The sequence below is a fragment of the Brachypodium distachyon genome, chromosome 4 (genome assembly GCF_000005505.3).
Source record: "Brachypodium distachyon strain Bd21 chromosome 4, Brachypodium_distachyon_v3.0, whole genome shotgun sequence".
NCBI classification, from domain to species: domain Eukaryota; kingdom Viridiplantae; phylum Streptophyta; class Magnoliopsida; order Poales; family Poaceae; genus Brachypodium; species Brachypodium distachyon.
The window spans coordinates 9,966,668-9,984,949 of record NC_016134.3 but is presented as its reverse complement, the minus strand read 5'-3'; the positions used below and the strand labels follow the sequence as shown (position 1 = coordinate 9,984,949).

The window sequence follows — 18,282 nt, the reverse complement described above, 5'->3', positions numbered from 1 at the left end:
CATACCAGGTTTGTTTCCATTTCATTTTATTTGGATCAGGTATCCAAAACGGAAACACTCATTAAGAAACTAAATTAAAAAACATCTATCTCAAACACGAAATATGGAAAGTAAAAGATATATCACTTGTAAGCATTAAAGGTCAGGACATCAAGGTGGCTTCCTAAATGTAATATACAAATGGAATAAATGTAAAATGAAAATTTCTCGGGAATTACAACAGTGACCATGTTGGAGCTTCTAGCTGTGCGCTTTAACTGTCGTTTACACCCTTATTCATCTAACTTGTTTATTCTGCTGGCATACCTTCTGTAATATGAGACAACTTTGTTCAGAAATAAATCAGACCTTCTAGATGTGCGCTTTGGATTTTTGACTCATATCCATTCTCATCACAGAAGCAGGGAAGTGAGCGGTCAGACCATCAACAAAAGGAGAGACATGTATCACATAAGGCCAAGATGCTACATCCCGCGTCACCTGAAACACCTTCTCGACCACCCTTCTCCTCAGATGAACATATATGATCCCACCACTCGCAACATGATTCAAGAACACATACTCGGCATTGTCTCCCATCCCGATAACCTCAAGCCGGTCGCCATCTTTAGGCACCCAGTTGTCATCAACGAGAAGATCGCACCCCTCACGCACATCAAACGTATCCACCAGCACCCAGCTGCCACCGCCGGCACCGCCGCCGCAGTCTATGGAGCGAAGGAGCCAGACACTCAGCTGAAACCCGTGCGAATTGACCAGATACAACCCACCAGAAGAATCCTCGGCATACGAGAGACGGAGGCGGTACAGCACTCCGGGGGGCAGCTCGAGGATGAAGAGGCGTGTGGTGGCCAAATCCAGCCCCACGATGTAGCCCTCATTGGTCTTGATGAAGATCTTGCCGTGCAAAGGCGGCAGCATTTCATCAAAGAGCTCGATCGACAGGTAACCGGGCAGCGGCGCCGGGAGCTCGATGGGCGCGGTGGTCCGAGGCCCAACCCACCCGCCGGACCTCAGGACGTGGACGTCCGCGGAGACGTTCCGGCCGTCCTTCCGTAGCGACACCAGCATGATGCCGTCGTGGCCGCCGCCGTGCTCGGGGAGGAACACGGCCCGGCCGAGACGGAGGGGGGCCTCCTGCGGGTGCGGCGGCGGGGCCGGCGGGAGCACGGAGGTGTGCGGCGGCTTCCGCGAGTGGGGCAGCGGCGTGAGGACGGCGAGGCGGCGGTCCAGCGCGGCGTCGGAGAACTCGAGCAGGAGGCGGCCGTTGCGGCAGTCCTTGATGGCGGGGATGGCGTCGGCGAAGGCGCCGAGGCAGCGGCGCAAGGGCTCCTCCTCCTCCTGCTGCTGGTGGTGGGGAGGGAGGAGGGGGACGAAGCGGGGGAAGTCGAGGACGCTGCGGTAGGCGAAGAAGCCGACGAGGGTTCGGGGGCGGAAGGCGCGGAGGAAGGCCCGGTCGGAGGCGAGGCGGAGCCAGCGCTTGCAGACGAGCGCGGCGCGGACGAGGGAGGCGGGGGAGCCGTGGAGGCGGCGGAGGATCTCGCGGAGCAGGTCGTCGTCGCCCAGCACCGACTCCATCGCGGCGGCGGCGGCGGATGGCGACCTCGTCCTCACTCCGTCGGCGTCCATTGCTGAGGAGGCCTATCCTTGCGCGTGTGGTGGGCTGGGAATGGGGAATTTCATCCCCTGCAGGATGCAGTGCACTCTCTTTCCTGGAATTCTTTTGGTCTTTTAGCTCAACTAAATTGCCTGACCTCTTTAGAAACTGGATTACTGGACGCTAAATATAAGCTGATGGAAAGCCCGCCACCTGAAACCATGGAAGGCTCTTGCCGCCACATGAAACAGTGGAACGCCGCATAAAACGGCAGAAGATGATCGTCATGTGTGAGGGTCATTTACTTGTGCTCTTGGCGGGAGTGCACGAGGGCCATTCAATTAGATCGACGACATGCATCCCACAGTTACGGCATGAGGGTTGGAATGCTACGACGATCATGCGGATGCATGGAATCCCTTCCTTTTCTTCCACCGCTCCAATCGGCGGAATGACCGACGGCTCATGAGCGCACGAATGTTTTTTTTTCCCGTCCCAATGGGAGAGAAAGCATTTTCGTCTACTGAAACGGCGAGAAGAACATTTTGCCGTTTGGTTTGGCGAATATATCCATGTGGCAGTTGCTAGACCTTTCAACGGTCCAGATTTGTCTACTGGTTTGTGACTGTGAGAGTGTCAGTGGACCTTGGCCGTGGCTGGTCTTCCCAATCTCAGGGAAGTGGGGACGGTGGCCGGCCTTGTACCACATGTCAAATGACGGTCAGGTTGTAAAGGCTCCTCCAAACCTTATAGTCTGTTTCGTCGTAACAGAGGCACAATAAAGAAAAGCAAGATCGGATCAAGAGGCATATATAATGAGACTTCCAAACATAAATAGGGGTGGAAAAAAGGTGAGCGTCTAGTAGAAACCCTGATTGAGGGGGTACAACACTACAGTGCCGTCCTTTGTTAACCGACGACCACTACACCTCACAACTCCACCGGAGGCAGATAATGATCGCACTACTAAAAAAGGTTTATTAGTAACCGCGAAAAACCTCATCACTAACGGACGGGACGACCGTCACTAACTTCCTGCCAGTAATGATGGCCAACCGTTAGTGATGATCACATCATCAGTGGCGGACGTCCCAATCGTTGGTGATGATTCCCATCATCAGTGAAGGGCGTGCAAATGTGACCGTCACTGATGATGGGAATCATCATTAACGGTCGCTGTGGTCCACCAACATTGATACGTTTTCAGTAATTAAAAAAATAATTAAATTGTTTCCAGAACACATAATATACGGCACATATATGAACAAAAATACACAGCATATAAAAGCACACATATTTCGAATTAAAACCACAACCACATTATTTAAAAGCATACAAATATATCTCATGCAACGTTCACTTCACGACGACATTGATTACAAAGTTTAAAAATTTCATAACAAAGTCAAGTTTGAAACTATTATTGTGGATGAACCCTAGTAACCATGGGTTCGAAGAAGTCCCCACTCGGCTTGATGACCTCCTTGTTGATGAAATGGGCGAGCTCCCTCTGAATGTTATACACGAGCCATTTAGATCTGTGTGCCCTATCCATTTGGGGCCGCCAGTAATCTTCCACAGCCGAGATTGACCCCTTCCACTCAGGTTTGAAGAGGCTGGCATTCTCCATAAGGATGTGACAGCAGTAGTATCCATAGTACACATTGCCGGGCGACTGTTGATTGCAAGGGAACCTGTGGTTGTGGTAAGGCCCGTTGCGATAGCCTTTGCCAGCTAGTTTTTCCTTCCTCGCACACTTCCAAGCAGTGTCAATGAGTGTTTTGATTGGTTTCCAGCAGCGGCCTCGAGGACCCTTCGGGGGCAGTAGTGAATCGAAATAGTGTACCGAGGACCAAGGCAAACAAATGAATAGTGTCACCCAATGGTCTCTTGTTTTCAAAAGAAACAAACTTTAGTAACTAATAGCGTATAAGAATGAATTAGAAGAAACAAACGGTGGCATATATAAAATTCAACTTACTCCAAATAAAGGAAGAAGAGGATAAAGTCGCGGTCAGCGTATTTATTCAGACAGTCCTGCAAGTATTTGATCGCCAGAGCTCTTGAGTGCTCCTTTTCTGGCTCTAGACCGATGTCACCGTAGTTGAATACCGCAGGGTCTAGTATGGCTACTTTTTTAATCTTCATTCGCTGCATTTCCCTTATTTGATAGGCAGACCACACCCTTAACAGGTTGACATCAAGCTTTTGGCCGTTGAAGAGGTGAAACAGCGTTGAACTCCACACCAATGGTTATATCACGTTCCTGAATGCCCTCAGTTGATACGTCAAAGAAGCAATAGTATTGTGGGATTCGAACATTGATTTGTTGGGCATGCTGTTCAGAACCAGCCGATGCTAGCTTGCATGTAGAAATGATGAAGCTCTTGCATCTCTCTTGACAGGGCACGCAGGAATTCTTCGGTGACCATCGGTCTTTCAAGATAGTAAATAAGCACCCGGTCAAACTCCCTAGCCACGAAATAGGATCTGTCGTCCAATCTCTGGCCTTGACGGGGGTTCTTCATGAGAACGTCAGGCACATGGTACATCTCATCTTCCTTGACATTCAAGGAGTCCTTGCTGGTCCTGCCGCCGCGCCCCCTCTTTTTATGTTTTGTCCTATTGTTCCAATCCTTTTGCTCCTCTACCTTGTACTTGTCGTCTATCTTGCGGCCACCCATGGACTCAACAGCGCCCAAGAGAGAGAAGGGTAGGAGGGACGATACCAGCCTATGCCGACCCTGTGGTCTGGCTATCTTTTAGCTATGGAGGCAATGACCTAGCCCGCTCTTCATCTCCGCCGGCATTGACAGGAGGCAGTATCGTAGCGGAAAGGCCGAGTGGCGATTGAGAAGTACCTTTGTGGGCGGAGGGAGATGGAGTCAAAGAGGGCCGGCGCTGGTTGTAAAGAGATACCAAACTCCTAGGCCACATTATGACGTAGTTTGGACAACCGCCTAGGATGTCCACGCTTTCCTCCGGAGGTAGCGGGATAGCATAATCACGATGCTTCTAGACGACGGAGTCCACCATCACACTCACTTGTGTGTCGTTCATAAGAATGCCGTGCACCAGTGGTGGTGATTGTCTGGGCATCAGGCGGCCAATGGTGCCTACAGGCTTACCAGGCTTGTCTACGTGAATACGACACTTCACCGGTGCCTGCACGTAACAAAAGAAGGCATATGTGTGTAAGATCTTTACTCATGAAGGTAAGAAATGAAAAGAGTTTGAAAAGTATGGCAGGCCCGTATAGCTGCTTTTCACTGGCGGGCCCGTTCGGGTGACCGTTAGTGATATGATAAACATCAGTGGCGGTCCGTCCGATAGCGACCGCCACTGATGATCCTCGCCACGTATGATGGTACATCAGTGGTGGGCGCCACGCGCGCCCGTCACTGATATTTGATATTTGGTGGGTCGAAGATGGGCAGACCCCCGTGTATTCATCTGTGGCAGTCGGTGGCGCGACCGACAGTGATGATATTCATCACTAATGGTCGTTCCGGACCCGTTACTGATATGCCGTGAGATATACATCGTTTTGTAGTTTTGTCGATGATGCAACTATTGTTTCAACTTGATAAAGAGACTTTACGCGTTAAAAAAAAGAAAGAGATTGGCCAGATACTATAATTGTACTGCATCAAGTCAGGCTTTTGAAAAAAATGAAGAGATTGCGCAGCAGTTTTTTTTTATTCATCGAAATAAAGTTAAGGGAAGTTGAAAAGTTTAAGAAAGTTGAAAAGTAGAGCAGATGGAAGCACTCAGACCAACCAAAAAACGGTGAATAAAATAAATGGGCCGTCTCGGAGGGATCTGGTCTAGCTCGGTCCTTGAAGGACCCGGCCGGCAGCCGATTGGACGGGACCAAAGACCCGGCCTACATATAAAATGCATGCCATCCAATCCCCAAAACCCTAACTCCCCCGGAAGCAGATTAAGCAAAGCAACAACGCCGGCCGGAAGCATATATCTTCGTCGACTTCAGGTATATACGGCTGTGCCTCGATCTCTCGATCGATCTACTACTAGTACTCTCATTCATATCAATTCAGGCATCATGGAATCTTAATTGTTGGTATTGGCTAGATGGAGAATATCATCAGAATTGTTTCTTGCAGGCGAAAAGAAGTATTCATCTAGCTAGAGAACAGTGGGTTGGGGTGTTTATTTTTACAACACACACCGCCCAGATCGTTAATTACTCCGTGCTAAGTATGTATTATTATGCGCTAAAACAGCGATAAGTATTTAAGAACGGATGGAATATGTATTATTGGCCGATATCGCAACCTTTGTGGTTGTAGAGTTATCTCGTTGCTTGCCTTCTGCCACCTGTTTCAATTGTTGCCGCTCCTTAATCTTGTACTATGTTATAGCCTAAAAAGATGATAAAAGCTGGACGAAATTAAGCATCTGCAATTCTGCATGCTGAGTCGCTGCTGGAAATTAATTAAATGCTATTTTTCACTTAGATGAATGCATTAATTGTAGCAACTCCGAAGATTACTTGCGCCTGTACTTACGTTGTGGTTTCTTTTCCGGTAGAAAGAGTTTGTCAGTTAATTGTCAAGCTAATTGCAGACACCTTGTTCTGTATAAAACAAGGCAGTATATTTTCTGTACTCGCTTCTACTGTTTTTTCTTCAGATAATGGGCTTTTGCATCTACTATCTGTTGGGAATTGGAACTGTGTGTATTGTTCTATAGCCTGGACAAAAGCATTAATTAATTTTCATCTAATAACTGAAAGTGCTGGTGTTATTTGTTCACAAATGCATATCTATGTGAAGAACCCGACCGGCAGGACAATCTGCCACAGGGTCCATGAATCAGACACCTTGTACACAATCAAGGCAAAGATGCAGGAGCAGCACCGCCTTGTCTTTGATGGAGTGCACCTTGATCGAGACAACACTAATACAAAACAATGCATATGTGACGAGACATCAGTGACGGATCTTTTGTGCCCGTCACTGATGATGGTCATCAGTAACGGGCGTGGTAGTCCCGTTACTGATATCACAATATCAGTGACGGGCGAGAAAGCGACTGATGACACAACATCAGTGACGGTCGCTTCCACGCCCGTTACTGATGGCACAACATCAGTGACGGTCGCTGATGACCACTCATCAGGGACGGGTGCGGGAGACCCGTCACTAATGGTTCGATGTGAAAAATAACAAAATTCACAAAAACACACATCAGTGGCGGGCTCTATATCTAGGCCTGCCACTGATACTTATTTGAGTCAAGCGTTTTACTTGGGCCGGCCCAGTAGTTTCTAGGGTTTGAGGGGCTGGTATAAAATACCCCCCACCTTTCTCTCTTCTCTCCCTCGGTCCCGCCGCCTCTCTTCTATCCCCGTGCTCTCTTCTCTCCCTTGTTCTCTCTTCTCTCCCCCTTCTCACCTCTCAACCTCGACGCCGCCCCGACCTCGCCCCCGGCCGGCGACTCCAACCCCGCCCCCGACCGGCGCCCGGACGCCCGCCCCTGCCGCCGCACCCGACGCGGCCCCGACTACGGCCCTAGCCGCCGCCCTCGCCCCCGGTAATCTCTCTCTTGGTAATCTCTCCTCCTCTCTTTCTCTCTCACCGCTCTCTCTGTACTGCAGGTATGTCGCGTGATGGAGATGAAACAGAGGAGTGCGCCGCCACCATGGAGGAGTGCGCCGCTGGAGATGAAGTTGTGGAGTGCACCGACGTCGTGGAGCCTGCGACGCCTGCAGCGGGTGCCGGTTTGGGTCCTGGCAGCAGCACGCTGCTCTGGCCCGTTTTTTTTATTTCGATAAAATGGTATTAGTTTTGAGCGCAAGTAAAGGACCGCCACTGGTAAGTTACTCATCACTAACACTTTTCACCCGTCACTGGTGATGCATACATCACTGGCATGTAATTTGTAGCGGGTGAGATGCCTGTTAGTGATGTTGTTTTACGCCCGTTACTAATGAGCATTTCTATAGTAGTGCAACCTTACGCTGGCCGACTACAACATCGAGCACGGATCCACGCTTGATCTCCAAGAAAAGATGCAGATCTACGTGATGGAGACGCAAGCAAGGCAGGACCATCACTCTCGAGGTTGACAGCTTGGATACCATTGACGAGGTGAAGTCCAAGATCCAGGTTAAGGAAGGGTTTCCCAAGGGTCAGCAGTGCCTCATCTTTGGCAACAAGCAGCTGGAGGACGGCGAGCTTACCTTGGCAGACCACAACATATGGAAGGAGTCCACCATCCTTCTTGTCCTCAAGCCATCTTCGTGCAGACAATGCGGGGGGGAACCATAACTCTTAATGTCGAGAGCACGGATACGGTCAACGATGTCAAGGTGAAGATCTATGAAAAGGATGGCACTCGCCCGATACAACAACGCCTCATCTTTTGCGGCAAGCAGATGGAGGACGACCGCACCCTGGCGGACTATAACATTGAGAATGGGAGGACCCTCGATGTGGTGCTCTGCCAATGTGGCTGTTAATGCACGATACGGATGCCATGCATGGTGGACACTCTTTGCTGCATTCTTTTTGGCAGCGTGTGCTATATATTTTTATCAGTTACAACTATTATCCAGTCTTGTTTCCAGTGGTAAGTTATCAGTAAGACTTATGATTGATGATACTATAGGTTAACGTTTTTCCTAGTGGAGTACTGTACTACTTTTTATCAAGAAAAGAGCATGAGGTTTTATATTAAGCGTGAGAGATGGATTACTTGTTGGATGTTGTATGCTTACATCTACACGACCAAATATGTATTGCCGTAGCAGATCCTTGGACAGCTTAGGCAGATCTGTTATTATTATTCTCTCTACATAACGGCTTGGCAAGGTACAATTCTCTGAATTTTCAGCTGTATTCAAGTTGACCTGTCAAAAACAATTTTAGCCGGCCATCTCCTGTAAATTCTAAATAAATCGAGTCCAATGAATGTATCTACTCCTGAGTGGGAGGTAACACATAATAAAGACAACAAATAATGGCTAGGTGGTGTGTGATGGTAACTTGGTAAGTGGAGGAGGCACGGTTTTAATTTAATTTTGTGGGTAGCATGGCATCCGTAATTAATTAATCAATCAGCGTAATTTGAGGATGGTGAGATCTAGGGATCAACGACAGTAGAAAAGACACAAACAGAGTTTCCCTATAGAACATTCGCGGCCAGCATTCTCGGATCCATGGCTCGGCACAAGGATGTCGCAAGGAGGAGCGTGCCGAGGCCGTGGACGAGGCGGATACTCGTGGTTTCTCTCCCAGCCCAGCCCCACCAAAACCCTAGATCCGCCGCCGACCATGGAGGACCGGGCGCCATGGCGGCGTACTCGGAACCCGTCGCGTGGCGGACGCGCGGCCGCCGCCGCCAGGCCGCGGCGATCGCTGTCCTCCACCCGGACGTCCTGATCTGGGAGATCCTGGCCCGCCTCCCTGCCGCGACGCTCCTCCGCTGCCGCGCCGTCTGCCGCGCCTGGAGCGGCATCCCCTCCGACCCTGGCTTCCTCCTCGCCCACCACTGCCGCCAGCCCTCGCTCCCCCTCTTCGTGCTCCGCGAATCCAGCACCGACGCCGCCAACCCCGACCGCGGCCGGCCTCTCCTCGGGCTCGACCGCCGCCACCTCGACGGCTACGTTGGAGTTGGCCCCTTCGCGCTCCACGCCTCCTGCGACGGCCTCCTCCTAGTATCACACCGCCGCAGATTCACCATCTGCAACCCGGCCACGCGCCAGCACGCTCCGGTCCCTGGCCTCGATGCCGCAGGCTCCTGTACCAAAGTCGAGGCCTTGTACCCGCACCGGCCCTCCGGGGAGTACCGCGTACTCTACTGGCACGACGACCAAACCAAGAACAACGGCGATGAAGTCTGCTGCTACATCCTTGGGGTGCCGCGGGCGCGCAAGAGATGCAGTGTTCCCATTGTTCCCGCGGCCTGCCTTGGCATCGCTTGCGCCGTGATGCAGTGTTCCCATTGTTCGCGCCCGCCGCCCGTCATGTTCCGCGGCTGCCTTCACTGGGATCCTCCCCGCCACCGCCCTTCAGGGGGCGCGTCGCTTGTTTTCGACACCGTGGCCGAGTCGTTCAGGCCGATGCGCCTCCCGGATGCTGCCGGCTGCTGCACTCGTTTGCATGACATGGAAGGTTTGCTTGGCCTCAGTTGTTTCGATGATAGTAGCACGGTTGCGAAGCTCTGGGTGCTGGAGGACTACGAGAGGGAGGTCTGGTCACTCAAGCACAAGATTAATTTCTCATCGGTGAGCACGTGTAACATAGCAAAGGAAAGCCGACATCTGGTTTTGTCCCACGAGGGAGATATGCTGCTTTACAGAAACTCAAGCTCCAAGGAGGGAGATATGCCGTCCTACAGCAACTCTAGATCAAGCTACATGGTTCACTCTGCAGAGGGCAAGTTTCTAGAGGAATTTCAATAGGGATCATGGGGTTCAACCTTGACAGGACATTTGTTCAAAGAGAGCCTTGTCAAGCATGCTTTCTTTCCGGAGCCATGCAGTGCCCCGACGGTTAGACATCGATATCTTTTCAGAAGTCTCTAATTAAGGTACCTAACATGGTGTTGTTTCTAGCCGAGATCTGTATATTTTCCATCTTTTTGGTGAGTTTGTCTTCATGTAGTAATTGCATAAAGATTCTTTTCTCCTCCTAGCTAGTAGGATAGAAATGTTTGCTCCATATATACCTTTTAATCGACAATTGATTCATGCAAGTAACTTATTGTCACGGATGCAATAGCAAGTATATTACGAGTTTATAGTGTCAAGTAGTATAGTTTATGTTGTGTCTTGTTGAAGATAATTTAGACAAGTTTATACAAAATAATTTCGCCGATGTACTTTCTGAGGCATGTCCTCAATCAATATAACCGTGAGCCATGTATGTAGTAACTCAGTACCTGATACATTTTTTTTGTTAATGCATACTAATATTTTTTTCTTTTGGTGCACTAAACACATTATTTGAGCTTGGAGATACTTTTCCAGTACCTTCTTTTGGTGCATATCCAGAATTTCAGGTTTATTTTAATTTATCTATGCATTCTGTGATATGCAAAGGTGACCTCAATATCTTCAATAACAAACAGAAGCTGTCACTGAACTCTTGTAGATATATTCTTTATCGGAGTACTTAGTCATTTCCAAAGTCATTTCCACTAATTGGTTACAATTGGAATCACAACCTCAGCGAAGTTTCCTTGCGCTTACTCTTTGAGTCTGTCGAATTAAGCTTCCATTTATGGTAATTTAATTTTAATCTTCAATTTATTTACATATTATTACTTATTGACAGTGCCTCTCTCTTCTGCTTACAGGCAGTGTCATATCAATAAACTACTCCCTTCGCCCCTAAATTTTTGTCACCGTCTTAGTTCAAAATTACCTATGAGATGGATGCCATGGTGGACACTCTTGCTGTTGTCTTCTTTGCAGTGTGTTATTTTTATCAGTTAAAACTGTTCTACGTGCTAGTATTGTTTCCAATGGTAAGGTATCAGTAAGATTTAATTAATGGAAGTGGGTTCATGTGTTTACTAGTCATTATCAAGAAAAAATGTGAGATGGATCATTTGGATGTTGTATGCTTACATCTACGATACATCGCAATGAGTCTGAATTTTTTTAGCTGATCTTCGTAGGAATCTATCAAGGTACGGTGTCAAACTTCTTTTTTTCAGGGATTGTCAGGTATCAAACTTAGTTTATCTGTCACTAGAAATTTTAGCTGCTCAGCTCCTTGATATATATAAATAACAACAACAAAAACACATTACACACCGACTTAACCATAATGCAGACTTACGCAAACAGCTGCTACGACTGAATAATAGAACAGGTCCAAAAACTGGTAACACGTTAGGCCTTGTTTGGCGATTTTACAATGGTTGGCGATTTTAATAACCGTCCAACCTAGTTGATCACAAAAATACCGAAAAGTATCAAAATTATCAATTTATTTTTTAACTAAAATGATTTACACGCACATCTCTTTGTTTCTTTGAGCTGTGGATACACGTACATCTCTTTATTTCTCTCTTTATCACGATCAGGGGAGTCTCACGGAGAGGATCGTGGGATTTGTTCCGACTATTTAGCTAGGAAGTAACGACGTCCACAGTCTTGTTCTCCCCACTACCTCCACGGTTCTTCGCCTTCGATCGCAACTCCACTCCCATAGCTGCAGCCACCACCTTCGGCCGTCACCTGAGTCCACGCCCGTCCCCGGCCCACCGGCCGACGCCGGCGGCCTCATCCTTATCGACTAATGACACAATCAGATATTGATAAATAATTACTAATAACAGAGTAACAGACAGAATACTATGAAGTACTCGACAATCACCGAAAAAAGCTCTAAATTGTAGGATCTACTATACTTGTCACAAAGAGCAGTCTCTCCTAACGAAATATCCTCCCAGAAACAAGTTCTAATCCCATTACCAACTACTACTTTCCTACAGACATGATAAAACAGGTTTTTATTACTCACTCCGATCTTAAATTGTTGTCGAAATATTACATGTATCTAGACGCCTTTTAAGAATAGATATATCCATATTTGGACAAATTTGAGTCAAGAATTTAGGATTAGGATGGAGTAACTCTCAACAATCAAGATAAGAATTGAGACTTGACAGCTTAATTTTGGATTGCATTGATGGATAGATTGATTCTTAAAGTATTTATTCCTAATCATCTCTTGCCAGATTCCATCCTCATTTTTAATTTCCATAACCATTTGTACATGAGAAGCAAAATATATACACAGAGTTTCCATTTAGCATTCTCGGATCGATGGCCCGGACGACGTCGAGGCGGGTCCTCGTGGTGTCTCTCCCAGCCCCGGCAGCCCACCACCAAAACCCTAGACTTAGATCCGCCGCCGACCATGGAGATGGAGGGCCGGCGGAATCCGTCGGGAGGCGGACGCGCAGACGCCGCCAGGACGCCGCCGCGGCGATCGGCGCCCTCCACCAGGACGTCCTGATCTGGGAGATCCTGGCCCGCCTCCCGCCCGCGGCGCTCCTCCGCTGCCGCGCCGTGTGCCGCGCCTGGCGCGGCATCACCTCCGACCCCGCCTTCCTCCTCGCGCACCACCGCCGCCAGCCGTCGCTCCCCCTCTTCCTGCTCCGCGAATCCAGCACCGACGCCGCCAACCCGGAGCGCGGCGGCCGGCCTGTCCTCGGACTCGACCGCGGCGACCACGGCTACCTCGGCTCCTTCACGCTCCACGCCTCCTCCGACGGCCTCCTCCTGATATCCAACCGCAGAAGGTTCAGCATCTGCAACCCGGTCACGCGGCAGCACGCCAGAGTCCCGGGTCTCGCCGGCTGCTTCAACATCGAGGCGCTCTACCTGCACCGGCCCTCCGGCGAGTACCGCGTGCTCTACTGGTACGACGGCAGATTCCGAGCTAACCAACAAACCTTCTGCTACGTCCTCGCCGTGCCGCGGTCGCGCAAGCCGAGGCGCGTCGTGGTTCCCGCGGATTGCCGCGACACGGCGGATTATTACGACCCCATCTCGCGCCCGTCCGTCATGCTCGGCGGCTGCCTTCACTGGATCCCCGGCCGCCGTCCCCTCGCCGGCACGCTCGTCGTTTTCGACACCGTGGCCGAGTCGTTCAGGTCGATGCGCCTCCCGGCTGCTCTTGCTGCCGCCGGCAGCTGCGAAAGTACTCGTTTGCACGACAGGGAAGGTTCGCTTGGCCTCAGCTGCTTCGATGATAGGCGCCGTGCGGTTGTCAACGTTTGGGTGCTGGAGGACTACGAGAGGGAGGTCTGGTCACTCAAGTACAAGATTAATTTCTCACCGGAGACAAGCCGAAGCCTGGTTTTCTCTCACGGGGGAGATATGCTGCTCTACAATAAATGTATTCCTAGAAGCTACATGGTTCACTATGAGGCCAAGTTTATAGAGGAATTCCAATGGGGATCATGGGCTTCATACTTGACAGGACATTTGTTCAAAGAGAGCCTTGTCATGCTTTCTTCCCGGAGCCATGCAGTGCCCCTGCAGTTAGACATCGATGTCTTTTCACAAGACGGGTCTAATTAAGGTACTTTCTTGGACCTGTCGTCAATCGATGTAACCATGATTCATGTCTGCATGAACCGTAAACACTTTGCATTTTGTTGCTGATGCATACCACTTTTTTTTTCTTTTGATGCACTACGTACACACATTTATTCTGCTTGCATATACATTTCCGGTACCTTCTTTTGTGCGCATCATGAATTTCAGGTTTATTAGTTAATTTTTCTATTCATTTCGTGAAATTGAGAAGATAACCTCAATTAATGTCAATGAACTGATGTACGTTGATCTGTGCTTTGTAGGAACACTGTTCATTGTCAGAACAGGACTGCCGACCCCTTCAGAAGAAAAACCACAATCTTGCATGCCATGTTGTCTGAGATTTAAAAGTCCAGCAGAAACTTTGGTGGATTAATTCAATTGCTCTTGTACCGTTTAGGCCGCTGTGCATTTGATATATACCTCCTATCTTTCAACTATTTTATCCATGTTTGCTTGCATGCCTACAGATCTCAAGCTTCCTTTGATAGTAGTTTATCTTTAGGCTTCAACTTATTTACCTATTATAACATTTGGGTTCAGGTTCGAATAGAGGTTCAACATGAAAACAAAATAGATTGCCAGTTACGCCTGGACAACGTCAGCACAGCGTATAGAACTCTACTTATAACAGTTCCAGCTGAGAGACCAAAACTAAAACAGCAACTAGCCAGTTAACATATTGACAGTGCCTCTTTCTTCTGCAGTTCTGCTTACAGGCAATTTCAGACCAATAAACTATTACTACCTATATTAACGAGGAGTACTGGACTACATTTTGAAGATTTATCTTTTCGTCACCGTTTGTGTTCAGTTATCAACCTTTGTCTATAGTTTAGGTGCTGCCGGTCAATGAATTTGAACTAGTTAGGCCAGAATTCAGCGTTTTTCTCTTCTGATCGCAACATAGATATACAATCATTATTGTTTTTCTCTCATTTGTGCCCTTGAGTTCATTTCCTTTAGGTTAGTTATTGCAGTTTTTTCAGTTTGTCTATCCTGACTATGTTGTTCTAAAAGACATGGTTTCTATTGTACTGAAATTTATGCATCCAGTGCATTGTGTTAAAGGTACACGCCATGGCCAGTGAGCTCCTGGTTTAGAGGAACTGCGAAGACTGAGTATGTACATACATTTTGTGATAAGTCCAACGGAGCTGGTCCGAGATCTCTTTTTCTTGGCCTCTGTTCCAGCAGAGATGCGTATCAGAAATGTGTAGGTCAGAGAAGTTGGGAAGCTTGGCAAAATAACATTGTTTTGCCAAAAGTTTGGTATGTTTGTATTTGGCGGCTATCCAAACACACCCGTGTAGCACTTAAAGCACCGCTGACCTCGTCTCTCGCCATCATGCACCAAAGCACAACCAGACACATATATAGATGAAATAAACTCATCGCGACCCATTTCCATGATCTTATTTTCTCATCACCAAAATCCTTTATACTGCTAGCTGAAGTGAGGTACTCGTACTTGGATGAAGACTCGCAGGGACGAAGGCTCGATGACGCACACAACGAGGTGAACCCAGGGCCGGTGATAGGGGAGGCAAGCAGGGGGAAGCAAAATGAAAAATTACTAGTAGTAGTTATACTTAGTTGCCCCCTCAAACCTCACATGGTTTCTCTTTGCATCCCTAAATCTTACCGTTCACCCCTAGGTGGACCGACAAGATGGTACGACGAGAGAGGCGAGCAATGCACAAAGAGGAAGAACGAGATTCCGAGATGATCAACGTCTAAACGGTGTTACGGGAAGACTTCACAATCCTATTTTCTGAAGGCACTTTGGACCCGAAAACCAAACCGAACCTTAGGGCATCTTCAACAAGGTGGTACTTTAGACATTACTAAGAAGAGAACGAATATTTTATCTTGCACTAGTAACAACACCTCTAATAGATGGTTACTAAGATCTAGTACTAAGATTGAAAAAGAAATAGATGAATGTGAGAGGGTGGGACCCACAAAATAAGGTTTTAGTAACAAGAGATCTCTCCAACAAGTGTTTTGTTGTTACTTATGTCTTGGTACAAGAGCCAAAACAGTTTCTTATACAAGTAACCGCTACTCCACTTTTCATGCATTTTCCTTTCCACATCATCAAAAGTCCTACGTGGCACACCCGTAGTACCTGCTGACTTGTACTATTGGGCATCTTCAACAATTGTTACTACACGTGTACCAAGAAATACTAGACCAATGAGAACAAGACCTGAATAAAATAAATAGGTAGTGGTTACTTGAAGAAGTAACAGCCTCTACGCGGGTACCAAGAAAAAAAAAAGATGACATGTGGATCCATCAAGAAAGAGAAGAGAATAAAAATTAAAAATGTATACTCAAGAAGAGAGAGAAAAGAATTAGTAACAATCACCATTGGACATGCCCATATAGACTGAATTGTTAGTCTATTCAGTTATCGGGTTCGTTCTTATTTTCATCTTATTGGGGTATCGGGTTCGGTTATGACATTGAAAACCCGAATAGACCAAAATTTCTATAAAATCTTTAAGTATGTGAGCAATTGAGTCTAATTCATTATTATGTATTGTTGTATGCATTTTTAATTATGATTGACCGATTGTGTATTTATTATGTATTATTGCTATATTTTTTCGTGATTGGTTTATTACTTTGTTAGGTTTCATCTACTAATGTAAAAAAATCGAGGGGCAAGAAATGTCTTTATATATTTCGGTCTATTCGGGAAACCAAACCGAATTAATTGGTCAATTCGGGTCCGGTTCTTGTTTTTCTTTTTAGGAATTCGGTTCTCATTTCTAAGAACCCAAAATACCCGAACACCGAATAGACCGAACCGAAAAGACTGAATGCCCATGCCTATTTTTGATAAGCATCACATGTGAGGATCCCAAAATCCTCGAGCAACAACCAAGCATTGTCAATAAGGCCATCCATTATCAAGACTATGAGAAATTGGCACAATGAATAAGAGCAAGATCGTATCGAAGAGGAAGATAACGAGACTTCCAAACACAAGCTGAAGATGTTCCGAGGATGTCAAAAAGTGGTACGGCCCTATAGTAGATTTTTTTCGTTGTTAATTTTGATGATTTAAAAGTTTGGCCCAGTTATTGTTTGATAAATTTAGTGATTTGATGGCCCTTGCCTTGGTGTCATGTATTGTACGGAACTCCCCCCTAAGACAAATAGCGTCCTCGATGAATCCGACGACCACTAGACCTCACAACTCCACCAAATCAATCACGAGATTTTTTTATATATATTTTTACCAAAACCAATCACGAGATTTTTTTTTAGAAACAAATCAATCAAGAGATTAGCAACGGAAGTACGGAACATCAAAAAATTGGATAATTTTCTTTTGGGAAGCTCGGCAAACCCTGGTCGGTTGCGTCAACAAAAATACAAAACAATGGGCCGGCTCAGAATTAGTGGGCCTGGTCTGACCTAGCTCGTTTCCTCCGCACCATCTTTGACGACCAGGAAGCCGATTGGACTGGACTAGAGACCCTATATATAAAACGCATGCCATCCAATCCCCAAACCCTAATTCCCCCGGAAGCAAAAGCAAACGACGCCGGCCGGAGGCTTATATCTTCGTCTACTTCAGGTATATATGTATGTGTACGGTCGAGCATGGATCCACGTTTGACCTCCAAGAAAAGATGCAGATCTACGTGATGGAAACGCGAGCACGCTGGACCATCGCTCTCGAGGTTGACAGCTTGGATACCATTGACGAGGTGAAGTCCAAGATCCAGGTTAAGGAAGGGTTTCCCAAGGTCCAGCAATGCCTCATATTTGACAACAAGCAGCTGGACGACGGCAAGTTTACCTTGGCAGATCATAACATCTGGAGAGAGTCCACCATTCTCCTTGTCCTCCTCCAGCCATCTCCGACGAGAGGTACGACAATGCGCATATGTGTGAGGACGATGGATGGAAAAGAAATCCCTCTCGACGTCGAGAGCTCGGATACCGTCGATGATGTCAAGATGAAGATCTACGAGAAGGATGGCACTCGTCCGGTACAGCAACGCCTCATCCATGAGGGCATTCGGCTGTTGGACGATTACACCCTGGCAGACTATGAAATTGAGAAGGGTGACATCCGATCCTCTATTTGATCCCCTGCCTTTGTGGCTGTTGATGAGATAGATGCCATGGTCGACCTGCAGTTGCAGTCTTCTTTCTCTAGTGTTGTTATTTTATCAGTACAAACTATTCCTGAAGTCTTTGTTTCTAGTGGTATGCTATCAGTAAAACTGTAATTTAATTATAGTAGGTTAATTTGAATAGTAGGTTAATGTGTTTACAAGTACTTATCAGAAAAAAAGCATGAGCTTCTATATTAAGCGTGAGATGTGGATTACTCGCATGTTGGATGCTTACATCTACAGAACATGACGACAAGTCTGAATTGACATGACGACAAGTCTGAATTGCCGTATAGCTGCTGTTGGTAGGAGGCTGTCAATATAGCATATTCCTTCCACAACTTAGTCAGACAACGTAAAATTTCTTTGAATTTTCAGGTGTCATGAACAATTTAGACCCTCGTCTCCCTTCTTCTGTACTCCCTCCGAATCATATTAATTGTTTCAATTTTTTC

At 47.3% G+C, this 18,282-nt stretch overlaps 4 protein-coding genes and 1 pseudogene across 4 annotated transcripts; 4 read left to right on the top strand and 1 right to left on the bottom strand.

The window, feature by feature from the left end:
* Positions 1–104: 104 nt before the first annotated feature.
* On the bottom strand, positions 105–1,883 carry LOC100826683. Its single transcript, XM_024463379.1, has one exon. It carries the CDS (start codon positions 1,627–1,629, stop codon positions 352–354), a length of 1,278 nt encoding a protein of 425 aa, XP_024319147.1. The 5' UTR covers positions 1,630–1,883; the 3' UTR covers positions 105–351.
* Positions 1,884–7,013: 5,130 nt separating this feature from the next.
* LOC112268574 lies at positions 7,014–8,310 on the top strand (annotated as a pseudogene).
* A 605-nt stretch (positions 8,311–8,915) lies between these two features.
* LOC112268630 (F-box protein At5g49610-like) lies at positions 8,916–10,028 on the top strand. Its single transcript, XM_024454527.1, has one exon. The coding sequence runs from the start codon at positions 8,916–8,918 to the stop codon at positions 10,026–10,028; it is 1,113 nt and encodes a 370-aa protein (XP_024310295.1).
* Positions 10,029–12,404: 2,376 nt separating this feature from the next.
* Positions 12,405–14,618, top strand: LOC104584895 (F-box protein At5g49610). Its single transcript, XM_010240700.2, has 2 exons — positions 12,405–13,668; positions 13,949–14,618. Exon 1 carries the CDS (start codon positions 12,405–12,407, stop codon positions 13,665–13,667), a length of 1,263 nt encoding a protein of 420 aa, XP_010239002.1. The 3' UTR covers position 13,668; positions 13,949–14,618.
* A 2,717-nt stretch (positions 14,619–17,335) lies between these two features.
* On the top strand, positions 17,336–17,797 carry LOC100826368 (polyubiquitin 11-like). The gene has a single exon (XM_024454526.1). The coding sequence runs from the start codon at positions 17,336–17,338 to the stop codon at positions 17,795–17,797; it is 462 nt and encodes a 153-aa protein (XP_024310294.1).
* The last annotated feature ends 485 nt before the right edge of the window (positions 17,798–18,282 follow it).

Coding starts and splice junctions, on each gene's coding strand:
- LOC100826683 (XM_024463379.1), bottom strand. CDS start 1,629: ATGGACGCCGACGGAGTGAGGACGAGGTCGCCATCCGCCGCCGCCGCC.
- LOC112268630 (XM_024454527.1), top strand. CDS start 8,916: ATGGCGGCGTACTCGGAACCCGTCGCGTGGCGGACGCGCGGCCGCCGC.
- LOC104584895 (XM_010240700.2), top strand. CDS start 12,405: ATGGCCCGGACGACGTCGAGGCGGGTCCTCGTGGTGTCTCTCCCAGCC.
- LOC100826368 (XM_024454526.1), top strand. CDS start 17,336: ATGCAGATCTACGTGATGGAAACGCGAGCACGCTGGACCATCGCTCTC.